General features: G+C 38.5%; 1 protein-coding gene across 1 annotated transcript in view; it reads right to left on the bottom strand.

Annotated features, from left to right (window-relative positions):
- LOC113035231 (protocadherin-15-like) overlaps positions 1-15,396 on the bottom strand; it is a 238,074-nt gene that overhangs the window by 60,648 nt on the left and 162,030 nt on the right. Inside the window, exons 19-21 of the mRNA XM_026190646.2 lie at positions 11,118-11,246; positions 6,399-6,704; positions 4,407-4,637 (exon numbers count right to left, since the gene is read on the bottom strand). Coding sequence (XP_026046431.2) covers positions 4,407-4,637; positions 6,399-6,704; positions 11,118-11,246 — 666 coding nt within the window. The remainder of the gene's footprint in view (positions 1-4,406; positions 4,638-6,398; positions 6,705-11,117; positions 11,247-15,396) is intronic.

Here is a 15,396-nt window from a genome sequence, read left to right as displayed (position 1 = left end):
GATGATTCTCTGACCTTTAAACCTCACATAGACAATCTTGTGAAAAAACTCAAACTAAAATTGGGATTTTTCTTTCGAAACAAATTTTGCTTTTCTTTTGAGACAAAAAAGCGTCTTGTAAATGCTACATTTTTATCTGTTTTAGATTATGGTGATCTGCTGTACATGAATGCTTCCGCCCAGTGTCTTCATAAGATTGACTCAGTTTATCATGCCTCCTTACGGTTTATTACAAACTGTAGGGCCTTGACCCATTGTTGTGATCTGTACGCTCGAGTGGGATGGCCTTCGTTGTCCTCCAGGAGGTTTGCTCACTGGTGCATCTTTATTTATAAGGCCCTGCTTGGACAAATGCCCACCTACATTTGCGATCTGCTCACACGGAGAAGTACTGTTTCTTACAGCCTGCGTTCAAGCGATCTTTTATTGCTCAATGTTCCATTTGCCAGAACTGAACTGGGAAAGAGGGCTTTTACTTATGCTGCCCCTTTCACATGGAACATGATGCAAAAAGACTGGAAGATAGCAGATCTTATTTCATTAAATGCTTTTAAGTCCAGATTGAGAGAGCCAGAGAAAAATGTTTTTAAAATGTAATTGTTATTTATAATATGTATGTAACTTTGTAATTTCAACGTGTTGTCGCCTCTTGGCCAGGACTCCCTTGCAAAAGAGGTTTTTAATCTCAATGGGACTTTTCCTGGTTAAATAAAGGTTAATAATAAAAAAGCACATCAGGTATCAGTAAAAAAAAACAAAAAAACGTATTTTTACTTCATGTATTAATAGAGTAAGGCAGAAGGGAATAGAAAGGGTCAAATGAATTCAGCAATATTCTATCACCACTATGTTTTCTAATGCTGTTTGCATGGTGAATTAATAATATGATAGATTTTGCAGTTGCTGCTCTACTTGACTTCAGTTAACACTTCAGTAATTCAGAATGCCCCCTGGCAGAGCAAGTAAGTCCCCCAAATAAACTCTAGTTTGTAGCCTTGTTAACATATGCATTTGGTGTTTTTTTCCTACGCCAGAAGACATATCATTAGCAAACAAACAGCCAAGTCCATGGCGCTTTTGCTTTTGCCTTAGAAGTGCTGAAACACAGATTAACTCAGTCAGGATTTCATACATAAGAAAACTAAAGAGTAAGTCTTTTCAACTTGCTTACTTACTAGAGCCAGTAATACAGAGGAGAGGCTCATCTAACATTAGCAAAGTATTATTATGTATTTGATAACAGAGTAATATCTGCTCACTATGCAGACCTCTCAGCTCAGTCACTTAACTTAATACCTTCATTTAAGAACAGTAACGCCCAACAGTGCCCAATAGTGTGTATTACGCTATTCCTAATAGTGAACAGAATACATCCACGTGCAACATAAAGGCATGTGAAAACAGCACAGCAGCTGTCTGAAAATTAAATGTTTCATTAGCAATTAAACTAATACAATGGCTAGGTTTTTTCTTGTTTTTCTCTGTGCCAGAATGTTTGATCTGAAGCGAAAATCTCATCCAAGTATGTTCACTTCACAGATAAACAAACACAGTTTATGCTATACTCAGTCATTTCATTAGGAACACATATTCAACTGCTTTAAACTTCACAAAAACCAGCCAGTCACATGGCAGCAGCCGCATTTAGGCATATAGACATGTTCAAGATGACCTGTTTAAGTCCAAAATGAGCATCAGAAGTGGGAAGATTATGGCATAGTTGGTTCTATCAGACAACACTTACTGCCACTAACTGCATAACCATCTCTAGGGTTTATAGAGAAGGTTCAAAAGAGAGGAAAATATCAAGTGAGCAGCAGTTCTTTGGGTGAAAAGGTTTGGTTGATGTGAACGCTCAGAGCAAAGTGGCCAGACTACAGGCTCAAACTCAAATAACCACTTGTTACAACTAAGGTATGCAGAAAAGCATCTGTGATGCATTGTGGGCTTTTAATGCTGGGGTGGTACCTGATCTGAGCTTTTATAGTTTAAGAACAGGAGACCAAGGCTTCAATTCACACACGCTCACTGAAATTGGACAATTGAAGATTGGAAAAAAAATGCTGCTTTGTTTTGATTTGAATGATAGGGTCAGAATTTTCCCTGGATAACACAAGGATCAATTTGTCTTGCCTTGTGTCAACAATTCATTATACTGGTGGCGATGGGAATATGTTCTCAAAACCTCACTGTACCTATCTAGTGATGGCTGCTTCCAGCAGCATAAACAAAGCTAAAATCATCTCAAACTGGTTTCTTTAACATGACAATTAGTTCACTCTAGACAAATGACCTCCTCAGTCACCAGATTTCAAAGCAAGAGCACACCTTTGAGATGCGATGCTTTGATCCATCATCACGTCTCAAAGGTACACGAGCAGGAGATTCACATTATAGACGTGCAGCCTGTGAAATGTCATCATGTCATTCTGGACTAAACATCCCTGAAGAATGTTTTCAAAACTTTTTCAAAACTCTTGAAGAATTAAAGCAGTTTGGAAGGCAAAAGAAACTAACTCTAACTAATTAATGAAATAGCCACTACCTTTATTAGATAACATTACAGGACCTGCTAACAGTGGATAGGTACAAAACATTTACTGTCACTAGCAAATGATGAGAATAACAGATGATGGCAAAATTTAGTTTAATAACAATAATATTTAATCAGATCATTATGTAAATGTGTATGTGTATGCTGAGCTTTCAGGCTAGTATCTGTGTTCCAACATTTAGAAATTTTAAAAAAAGAAAACTGTTTTATCAGCATTCAGTTATTAATTGCTCCCTAGAACACGTGAGAGTGTCATCATAACAGCACAGCTTTAATCACCTTCTCCTAGTTAACAATGCACAGCAAAGCTCTACCATGTTTGAGTCTGCAAAGAAAGAAAATCTTGTCAACTATGCAAACCTTGCTTTGCTGTGTGAAAATGAAAAACTCAGTAAGCCATTCACATTTCTCTCAGGAATAGCTTAACTCTATTATAACTACTGGAGCCTGATGTTTCCTTCTCCTGAATTTTCTCTTTACTTTCCTCTGTTTTGGCTGAGCCATGGGCAACAGTATGTGTTCTATAAGCTCAGTGGTGGAGGGCAGTCTCCCTTTGATCTATACACAGGTTTAGTGTTTCCTAGCAGAAAATCTATGATACAGCCCTTGCTTTGAACAACAAAGTCTGATCCTTGTGCTGCAAGTGTTCACAAGGAAGCCGTGTCTGCACATATGTATGTGCTACATGTACGTGTAGAGTACATGCGACACTTTTGCCACACACACGCATACAAACACGTGCATTTATGAAGTTAAAAACAAAAGGAAAAACTTTGGGAGACTCCAAACAGCAGCACAAGGAAAGCAGTTAATCCATCACAGCAAAGTATATGATAAAGGAGGCAATAACAAAACAATACAAGGGAAAAAATCAAACATAGATGACTTCAAATAACTCTCCGGGTGTGTTACACGGGGAAGGAAGTAAAATCAGTGGAATCAACTCTATCTCCATCCCTAGTTCCCTGGAAGCCTGTATGAATCCATTAGACTCATTCTAACTCATATCCGCCATTTGAAATAGCAGTCGCTGCTTTGATATCAGTAGCTGTGCAATGTTTATCCTATCAAACACCATTCCTGGGTGACAGCAAAAAGAATGCAACAAAGCTTTTCCTTATCAGAGGACAAAGTCACTCTACAGGTTGGCAGACCATGTGGTGAGCCTGCTGGATAGGCACTTGCTCTCATTCTGTGGAATATCAAAAGCTTAACTCTACAGACTTGGAGACAGTCACTGTGGGTGGACCGAATTCATACACAGAGATAAATGTGAACACATTTTGAAGAATACCTCAGAGTTAAAACGCACGACCATTAACACACGCATACACACATGAACAGTATCACAATACAAGGTGTCTAATCCTTTCGTTGGGATTCAGCTGTTAATCTCTTGAAAGGCTGGGAAGGGAACACAAGCTCCTGAAAAACCTGACATAATTGCTGTCACAAAGTTAATGAGTCATTCAAGTCAGGGATAGCACTGTGTGCCAGACAGAAACACATATCCATCAATTCTTTTTTTTCCCCTTCCGGTGATGCTGAGAGGACGAGCAGGTCAGGAGGCCAAAACGTGGTTTACAAAGGGAATACAGTCGCGTTTGCAATAAATGGCATTAAATTGAATTTAACATCACAAAGCAGTGCAGGTACAATACTGTAATGTGTCTCTATTCTCCAATCCCCTTTTGAATTGTGGCTTATGCAAGCTATTACTAATGTAAAACTATGCTAACAATTCACTACATATTCACTGCCAGTGCTGCACATCCGGAGGGACAGTGCGGGAAGATGAAAGGAGAATAACACACAGGAGGGTTTAGTAGACAAGTTATCTGGAGGCTCCTACCGTGATGTGGACTGTGACAGTAGCTTGCCCAGGAGGCATGACCCCTCCTTGGTTTACAGCTTCTACCTGGAATGTGTAAGAAGCCCCCATGTTCATAGCTGTCAGGGACTCGAAGTCCAGGGTCTGCAGTACAGCTAACACCCCTGTTACAGGGTTCAGGGAAAACAGCTGCCTGGCTGATTCAGTCTTGATCCGATAAGTGACATTGGAGAAGAGATCTAAGTCTACCGCCTAGGAGGAGAAGGAGGAAAGGAAAGCATTAACACTGGAGAAAGTAAGGTGATGAAAGAGGAGAGAGGACGAGCCTAACATTATAATTTCAAAATCAGAACCTTTCATATAAGCTGGTAAGCATAGGCCATAGACAACGAATGGTGATGCCCCTTTTTTTTACAGTGTAGGAGCTACTTGGATCAGTCATTAATCAGACACTGATTAAATTAAATCACTATGGAGAACTCATTGCATTAAATCACAAATTGCAAAGTAGAGCGATGGCTGCTTCAATAGGAGATATATTAGATGCAGCATAATGCAGGACATGTTTTTGGGGGATTCATTAGCCACTTACGCAGTATTTCACTCATAAGCAAAAAGAAGACTTAAGAGTTATTACATTTGTTAAGTAAGAGTAAACACAAAGCGCAGCTGAGGCGAACGGAAATCTTTGAGTATTAAGACCATGAATGTTTGTGACCTTGTTTCTCCTGTGCTTCCTGTTTTTCACAAAAGCAACAAAATGCCAACGCTGAGAGGAAGAGAAGAGTTGACATAAGGACACATTTTGCATTTAATGTTAAGGAAAAACTTTACACTTTATATTTATTATTTCTAGCATAACCTTATGATATTTAGTCAACTAAAACTAATACAATTCAGATGCCATATATTATGACTAAAACTAAATCAAAATTTGCCGTGAAATGAACTCTTGTTACTCTCATAGCATTGCTAACACCCTCAGAGCTGACAGAATTGAGAGTGCCAAGTGTGGTCTGCACTTAAACATGCTCATCTGCACGAAAACACTAACACACACACACACACACACTAAAGTAAGTTTAACTGTGGAAATACAACATTTAAGATTATTGCTAAAGGGCCAATGTCTTGAAAATCTGAAAAACAAAAATTCCTTTATGAACACCTTCAAAGTTGATAGGTTGCATCCTCAGGGGAAGACAGACATATGCACTGAGGAACCCACATACATAGCTATCTGATACAATATAGTTTATCTTAGTCACTTTTTCTTTCTTTTTGTGTGAGATTAAAAAAAAAACTAAGACAGACTCTGTTCTGTTCTATCTCACCTGTGCTATTTAGGTATTTTGCCAACCACCCTGGTGCGCTCAGAGTTAATGTGTCGTCTAGGAGATTAATGGTGTCACAGTGCCACTGTCACTCACACCCTTCGACCTCGGCCCCCACCTGCCCTTCTTCTCCCCCTCCCCCTCAAGCTTTATCCCCGTCTGGGAGATGTCACTCACAATATCCCAGCAATTACTCGCCCCTCTGCTCGCGTTTGCTCCTCGTGCACCGGGTTTTTCGACACTACACTTCGGCGCAAACAAATGCACTGCTGTTTGACAGGGTTGAAGCGATGCCAAAGACAGATTACACCAATTGAAAAAAAAAAAAAAGAAAACGTTTTTCTCAATTTCTTTCACAACAAACAATAAACATTCTATTAACATTGGTTGTGAAGGATCGAAAAACAATTCTCTTCTGAAGCCAACGATTTGAGGATGTTTTCAGTTTTATTCTAAAAAAAAAAAAAGCGCAGAGAGCTGTCACCGCACTGCATAAAAGATTATGTATGTTGCTGGCTGCATAATTGCCTCTGTCTGGAAGCATTTGACATTTTAAACTGCTAAATTGCGAGCTCTTGAAGTTAAAAGATTCCAAAAGCCTTTTTAACACAAACACCTGTACCATACATCAGGGGAAAGGAGACATTTAGTGAAAATCGCTTGGACATCAAGTTCTTACACTTAGCTGCAGGACTACAGTTCCCACAGGGCTGTTCTCAGGCACATTCACCACATAAGTCTGCTGGGAGAACACCGGGCTGTTGTCATCGATATCCGTGACCTGGACTGAGACAGTGAAAGAGGTCCGTCGCGGGTCTACTGCCCCATCCGAGGCTTCAACCACCAAGTCATACTGACTTCTTGACTCCCGATCAAGTGGCACTCGTGTGTAGATGCTTCCATTAGCGCTTATTGTAAACAAGTCGGGATGATTCACGATCCGGTAGCGCACCTGGCCATTAGCGCCTGCATCTGGATCTGTGGCCTGGGAAAAAAATAAAATGATCAGAGGGCTCAGTTATGGGAAGATTAATGCTTATCTTTGTTTATTCAGTGCAGAAATGCAGAGAATCATAATATCTAGGCGGCTCGCCCACATAAATTGAAGTCTTTTCTTTGACCTCGCATGGGTTATTTGATCTCTGACACTTGCAGCCTTTGTTCTTGCTGATTTCAAACAATTAACATTAAACGCCGCAAAACCCAAAGCGAGTTACCACATTTTAATGGTGGAAGCAGTTAATATTATGCTAAATGAGCCATCAATGAAATGCAATCAATACACTTCTTTTCATTCCTGAAGCTGCTTTAGAAAAACCTGTGGGAAACAACGAGAAACCATTTACATATATCAATACTCCAAGAGAGAAATATTCATCAAATACATCATGTGAAGAGCTGATTATATAACTGAGATGCAGAGGTTTTCCTTTTAAAAAAATTTTTTTTATTATTATTACAATAATTATCAGAGAACTAAAGACCCAAAGGAATGCTACTGTGATGCCATTATGATCATGCAGGGTTCAAATAAATACCACAGAGCCAATCATGGGTCATTACATATGCCCGTGTCTATAAAAGCAGCGGCTATATTTAAAAAACAAGAACAAAAACCCAACTAAGTAAAGTATCTGAAATATTTACAGTCTGTGGAAATTGAGGGAGGAAACAGCTTTTTTCAGGGAACTGCAGAGTTGCATATGTATATTTAAAGTTACAGATGACAAAACATTACATTAAATTAGCATTTGGGATATTAATGGCTATGTATCTGTTTTCAAGACCCACTCCAACCTCAGCATTACATTATATGATCCAGATGATGAGTTTTCTTCACACTGAAGCAGTTTCTGTAGGGACACATTTGGACAGCATTTCTTAGTAATCTAACTTGCGAGTTTTAAATTGTGAGCTCGTGGGCAGGCTCTATATAGTGACTCTGAGAGCAATAGATGATCCTGCAGGTACAGGTGGCTTCAGCACAAAAACAGCTTGAGTAGGTGGGTTTTAAAGAACAGACCCACGCAGACCTCTAATATAGTACAAGGGAAATGAGTCTACTTTGTGCTCTGCTGGTGTGGGTCTAGTAGATTTATTTATTTTTTGTTTTTGTTCTGGATCATTAATGTTGAAACCTAAAATTCATTCTGAATTGCCCCCTTCTATTGCACTTATTTTTTTCTGTTCTCTGTCCTCTACAGTATTTTTAAAAATAAATTCAAGCACTGATGTCTTCATCTCAACAAAATCTTAAGGGGTGTTTTTGAGGAGAGTAAAGAGCTGCGTAGCATCTCTTTCAGATGTCTCGAACAATCAGACTCACTTTATCAAGGAATCTGTGTGGTAAAAAATAAACTATCTTCAACAGCTTGTCCAATTAGCAACAATTTCTCATGATGCCTCCATGATGTGTGCGACACAAGCGCTAATCTATCTGTCCTCCAGTCATTTGCGTGCTCAGATTATGACTCCCTGCTAAGAGCAAATAGAATGGGCTTATATGGTTAGGATTTGTAAGTCACAGAACAAACGGCTCTATTAGCATAACCGGCAAAGCTGTCAGTTGTGATAACCTGGTAAATCATCTGCAGTCTATATGAGTGTGTACAAAATAAGAACAGGTGGGAACCAGCTCCAATTACTCTAACGATAATCCAAAATGCTTTAAGGCTAGCAATAAGCTACTTAACAGCATTATGCATTTCCACTGCAATCATCTCCACTGTTGGCAATTGCCTAAAGCTTTGTGGCTGGCTGGATTGTAACTTTCTTCCTACAGGTGAATTCAAAGTAGTACAGGAAAACCGAACCAATTTTATTGGTGGAAATCAGATTTGAATGTGAAATACTTCAGTTGAAACAAATAAGCCTTATGCCAGCAGTCAGCATCCCACCCTTCCCTCCTCTATCACTTAGCACATTATGTGACAGTAAGCTGTGGGTTACTGATTTGATAGGAGAGCATTTGTTCCGCAAGACAGTTATAGACATGCACACAGTACAAGGCTTCTACAAAATCTCCACATCACAAGATGTTTTCTAGGTTTTCTGAAAGAAAGCTGCAAGTTACTAAACATTGGTTGGTGTGTCAGGATAGATGATGAAACATAGAGAAATGTTTAAGCGATGTATGTTAAGTGACAATGCCCTGGATGGTAAGATTTGTTTTGCCCTTCTTTTCCATTTTCTTTGCCAAGATGTCATGTGTCATCGCAGTGTATGAACTCAATGCAGCAGAGGTATCGAACTGCCAGAAGCTAAATTCATTTTCATCTAAGATAAACTCTATTATTAAACACCAAGCCACCTATTATTTTTGTTCAATTTCTTTTGACCTCACACAGTTAAACAATGTTCTCCTGCATATTTCTATCTAATGTATTCATGCTTGCTGCTGTACATTACTGATGATTCCAAGTGGCTAAAAAGGTTAATATCAAATGTGATGAAGGTATCTATTATTGCACCTCTTGTCAACTGGAATGCAAATGGCACATGTCATTTTGCTGAAATGTGGTGATTTATATTTTAAGCTAAAAGCCCACAGTTATCATTATATACGCATTTGCACTTTTCCTGCAATAACAAATACTACTTTAGACACGACTCCTAATGTAATACAAAAAAGAGAAGAAAATTAACAATTGCGCTATCTGCGTTACAGACAGAGTTTATTTAGGCCCCTCATCCTGAAGGGCATGTTCGCTCAAATAATGTTCAGTGAGCAAGATCTCCAAAAATGCAAATATATGCTCCTTCCACAGAAAATAAGTAAAATGTCACTCCTCCGTGACGGGATTAAACCAAGGAGATAAACGAGAAAAAGCAAAGGGATTTCCTACACACAGGCTTAAGGTGGACATAGAAATAATACTTTAGGACTAACATTTTAGCCAATATTTAGACAACTATCTTAGGACTAAATTATAAATATCTGGAAGCTTTAATCCTTAAGCAGACATTTCTCAATCAGAGAACTATCAGTTGTCAATCCAGAAATGTATTTATGTAGTTTGCCATTAACAAACTGGAGCAGCACTATATCATCTGTTCTATATCATCTAGCAGTGCAAGCCTGCAGAATTTAAAAGTGGTATTGGATTTCGAAGAATGTTGAAAAATGATTTAAGAATTGTATTTTAGCATACACTTGTTTAAAAATTTCACCTAAATTCCAAGTCTATGTTTTTATTTTTGGACTGCTATAGCAAAAAGATTTTTTATTTATTTGTTTTTCATACAAGACCTTGATGGAGCCCCTCAATTTGTCAACTATATGGACCATTTTAAGTCACTTCCTCTTTCCTTTTATTCAGGCTTCTTGTAATTGGTTGCCAGTTGTTAAAAAATAGATTTTCAGGACTTTGTAATATAAGATACTACACTATTGTGAGTAAGTACGTATAAAAGAACAGCAGGTCTCCTTTAATGATGAATCTTACTGACTTTTCAGGATTTTGCCTGATGGAGTGTAACATATGAGAAATGTGACCAAATATCACCAAAATGACTAACATTAAAAACATCACATTATATAAGAATGACTATTCTTTTTTTCCCTGCAATTTCTGCAGCTTTAACAGTGTTGCACTCAACAAAATGCCCCAATACGCTCTCGATCAGTTGCTATGGGCTAGTACAAGGGAAATCTGTGGTGTCTCTGCGTGCATGCGCATGGAGAGCAGGATTTTGTAGCGCTAAGTACTTTAATGTACTTTTCTTTTCAGTCACAAAGGCGCAGCCTCAACTCAAACTGGCATGCAGCCAGCTGAGGAAGAGTCAGTGTGGTGGACTAAGCTTTAATCTAGCTGCTGGCTGCATTTGTGAGGAAATACTTGGGAGTAAGACTGAAGGGAGCTCTACTGCATCCAGACACCAAACTTCGTTCATATGTCCTTTTGTCGCATTTCACACGTCATAAACTCCAAACATTTAGCAGCAGCCCATTTCCACACGCACTAAAAATGTGAAGGGTTGCTTGATATGAAATGTGAATATCCTGACAAATGACAAATGTCACTGATCTGGTTATGCCTATTTACCTTTGGAGGCAAGATTCTTTTTTTGTATGAGCAATTACAAAAAAACTGCTATAACAAATTTTATGTACGTGGAGATTTTCTAAAGTGGTTGCTGGGTAAATCTGTAAACCTTTTTCTATCCATATGAGGCCATTGTTTAGAAACTGTTTAGAAATTGTCCATCTAGTTCAAATTTAGTCAAAAAACAAAACATGTAGAAGGCAGTGACTGAGAAAACCTCGGAATCTTTCATCTGTCAAGCAGACGTGTTAACCAGTGTCTTGTATCAGTGTTCCTTTAAAATATGAGGACATGCAACAATGAACAGAACACATCAGATTTACAAGGCAAGAACAGAGGGACATTACACTTACCCTTACTCGTCCTACAAACAAGTTGGCCTCTTCTTCTCGCACAGAAAAATTTGAAGGTATGGTGAGGTCAAACTTCGGGTCATTATCATTGACATCAGTAACAACTATGTTCACAGTAGTTGTGGTTGTCTAAAGGAAAAACAGTCAAACAGAGAGCACAATAAAACTAATGTTATTCACTTCACAGTGAGTGTTCCCTTTTCATAAACAAAGATGACAAGCACAACTAAAAAGGCATCAAATGTGATATAATGTAATTTGAGTAAATACACTTTGACATGAATAATTCATAGGGTGACTGTTAAAAGCTGTGTCATGCTCAAGTAGACATTTTAAAAAGGATTAGGATTATAATCAGACAACTTTTTTGGAGACCTGACAATTAAAAATAATAATTATAGTTGGAAATACTTTCAAAATACATTTTGTTGGAGATAAATGGAACCATTTAGCATTTATGAGTGAATCCATGAGCTCTCATTTAGATAAAAATTTAATACTTTGTACAATTCTAACAAGCTTATAATTATTTATGTATGTGTTTGGAATCAGCCACCTTTATTTTTCAGCATAGCCTGAAATCCCTTAACCAAGCTGTCTTGTCACTTTAAAAAACAAAAAACAAAAACAAAACAAAAACAGTATCCAGGAATAGTTCTCCAAGCTTCTTAAAGGACATTCAAAGCTCTTCTTTAAATGTTGGCTAACTAAATACTGATTTTACCCAAAGATTTCAAATTTGGATGAATTACTCCATAGGAACTCTTATCATTGATTTTCAGTCCAGCTCTTATTACCTCAGCCTTTTCTTCTTTATTCCCCTTCCTGAAGGATGGCTCCTTGCTACCCAGACAATTTCTGACTAAAAATTTCAGCTAAAAACGATGTGAACAAAGAGCCTAAAGACACCATTTAAAATTCTCAGTTTTATGCTTGAAAGAGTCATAGGTCAGTGGGAAGTTGCCCAAAAAAAACAAAACAAAAAGACAAACATTCCTCTGAAAATGACCAGGTAAGAAAAAGTTTGAATGACCTTTAGAAAGCCTGGAAAATTAATTTGCCATTTAAAAAAAAAAAAATACAAGAAAGCCTGGTCCTTGGAAGCCAAATGTCAAGAAATGAGAGGTGGCTCAAGACTTTTGCACAGTACTGTATGTTTCAGAAGCAGCTAAAATAAAATGACTTTCAACCAAGTCCAGCAAAAACACTAATTCACTCGAAAATTATTCCTAGTGTAGGGAAAATGTTAAAAGCCAACCATAAAAAATGATTCTGCATAAAAAGCACAATCATTTGGAACAACTACTGTAAATGCTAAAGTGTTTCAAAATATCAACTTTTGGTCAAACTATTATAATGCTTTGTAGCTGTGACAAAGAAACTCACATGCACCAAGTAAACGTGTTGGAATTAAAAAAAAATTCTATTATATAAATGCCTTTAAACACTTTGGGTGCATACTGCATGTGCATACTGATAACGGGATTCTCAGTAATATTCAGTAACGTAAAGGCAGTCATACATGCCAGCTTTCCATACTGTAAGTGATGAGGGACCATAATTAAACTCAGTACACCATTGTGTACAAATGTACATAAGCAACTTGTCTGTATACAACACATAGAGAACTTCTTCATTCCTTCTTGGGAAAGATGCCCTGTTAGTAGTTATTAAGAGAAAATTGTACAAGGTTGGGGGCTAAAAGCATGAAACTAGATCCATCACATCATTCTTCCTCACTCATTTACAAGGCCAGTGTGGGCCACTGTGCTGCTGTTAACCTTCAAACAATGACACAGCACACACACCTTTAGCACTTCTATAAATCAACATAGAAAATTGGCTGGATATGCACAATCTATAATCTCTCAGTGCCCTGGGAGGAGCATGTATGCAAATAATGGTGTAAATGGTCTCCTTTGGGGGGAAGAAGGATAGGAAGGCTGTGGGAGGAGTTGGGCCTTGCAAAAGAAAAACTTCCTGGGAGACAGCTGTTTGGAGCTGCCCCGACAGATGAGACATTCAGCGGCACATTTCACAAAGAAAATGACCTACTTAATGTCACCTTCATCTCACCGTCCTTTGGGAAAACCTCCACCATTGTTGTTTCTTTGTACTACCTTCTGAGACATACATAATCGGCCTTTTCATGGAATTTCACACTGCAACTTATCACGAAAACCTGCCTCTGTTGCTATATCACTACTGAAAGTAGGAAGTTAAAGGAGGCAGTGTTGTGATAGGCTGTGCGTAGTTTTCATTTCGCAAAAGACCTGAAGCCAATTAGTGTCTTCATCCTGGCGTGGGTGTCCTTATCAAAGCCAAAACCCCCTACCACCATGGACACGAGTATGATTAATGAGCAGCTATTATAGATGGAGCTCTGTGATGCCTTGTGTTATGTCCTCACAGTCTAAAAGATCCAGAGGTGGGTGATGTTCCTTTTTTTGTTTTTTTAAATGACCATCCAAGCCAAAAGCCATGTTGCAGGGACTGATATGATAAGCTTGTTAGGAGTCATGTACTCTTTCCTTTTTTTTCCCTTCCCAGCATACCATTTTTTGGGACACATGTCTGTCTGGCAGTGTTTGATCTAAGCCTGTCCAGTCGAGATCACTTTTAAATTTACCACAAAGATGGGCACAATTTTTTTCATCCACGAGTACAAGAAAGAGTTAATACCGTGAAGGAAAATGCATGCGTGCATGTGTGTGTCCAGATTTGACTGCACTCAAAGGGAAGTAGCACCAGGGGGAAGTTGGCTTGCTAGCTCCTTGTGGCAGGTTTCCATGGATACCAAAGTTCTGGACTAATTACACATCCAAATCCCTGGTGTCCCCATCCTTTTCTCTATCGCTCTCCATCTCTTTTCTGTCCCCCTCCTCCTGTGCTTATTTTGATCCTTTCCTGTATCCAGCTGTCTAGGCAGCACTCTCTTGCACTGAATGACTTCCTCGCCTCTATTCTCCTACAAACCTTTACCCCGTCTTCCTCAATCAACTTTTCTTCCTGTTGTGACAACATTTCTTCCAAGTTGTGACATTTAGCCCACACAAGTCAGCCAACAATTTACTGTGTTTTCCCCCACACACATAAACACACACAATTTATAGGTGAAGGGTGTTGGCTTGTACAAACTGTCCATCAGTAGGTAGGACAAAGAGCATCAGCTTGTGTTTACCTCATTCTGAGAAGTGAAACCTCATCTTACATGCTCTTTATTTATTTGCTCTTTCCTCTCTGACCCCACCACTGTCCATCTGCCCCTCCCTCTCTAACTGCTGCATGATGTTCTCCCTTTGCACTGCTCTCACAATTACTGGGAAATACTACAAATTCTTTGTCATGTATTACTCCACAACACCAACACATTATATTTGCCAGCAGATACAAATTAGCTGTAGATCTCAGTTGTCATGAGTGTGCAGGTGAGAGGGGGTGGAAATCAACATCACCCTATTGACAGCTCATCAGCTAATGTTCACGGACTATCAGACACAGCATCTTAAAAAGGAAACCACATTTCACCTCTGCCTGGAACAGATACAGCTGCAAAAAAGAAAAAAAAGTGCCAAGTGAGCTGAAGTGTAATTAAATTAAGACAGTTTATGTGATTATCTGCTCTTCGTGGAAGACACAGAAGCCAGCATTCAATTTTTGTCATAATGCCTGAAGTTTTTCCAGCCAAAATGACAAAAAACAGCTCTGTGAATATAAGGACTCAACTACCTGTGATACCTCTAAATGGAAGACACTTTTTAAAAGATGCACTCAATGCTGAGAAAACTATACAATGGTGAGATCATTGATGTTATCCGAGCTATGGTTTGGACATGTGGAAATTAGGAAGTTTACTATATGGGGGTGGTTATAATTAAAACTTTGCATAACGGGACATGTAGCAATTCCAAGCGTTTGGATGCATTTTAGAAGCTCAAAGTATGTCAGTTTCACAGTTATGTGGCAGTACTCATTTAAATATCCATCTGTCCAAGATTTTTTTTTTGTGCTTTTCTGTCATTCTATATTAACAGACTGAGTATTACATAAGTCATGATGCTTTTATTACCACACAACTCACGTATTTAACACAAATACAGTAACTGTACAATATATGCAGAGCAATCTAAAAGGTAAAAGTAGCTGTAGGTAAAATTGATTTGATCCATTTGCTCTACAAAGAGCTATGCTCGAAATGGCATTGTGTAAGCTGCATATTAGTAACAGGCAATAACAATATGCTGGTTAAGGTACTTCTGTCTTAGCATTTGGTATTTGC

This window comes from Astatotilapia calliptera, chromosome 13 (genome assembly GCF_964374335.1).
Source record: "Astatotilapia calliptera chromosome 13, fAstCal68.1, whole genome shotgun sequence".
NCBI lineage: Eukaryota > Metazoa > Chordata > Actinopteri > Cichliformes > Cichlidae > Astatotilapia > Astatotilapia calliptera.
This window is presented reverse-complemented; position numbering and strand designations above follow the sequence as displayed.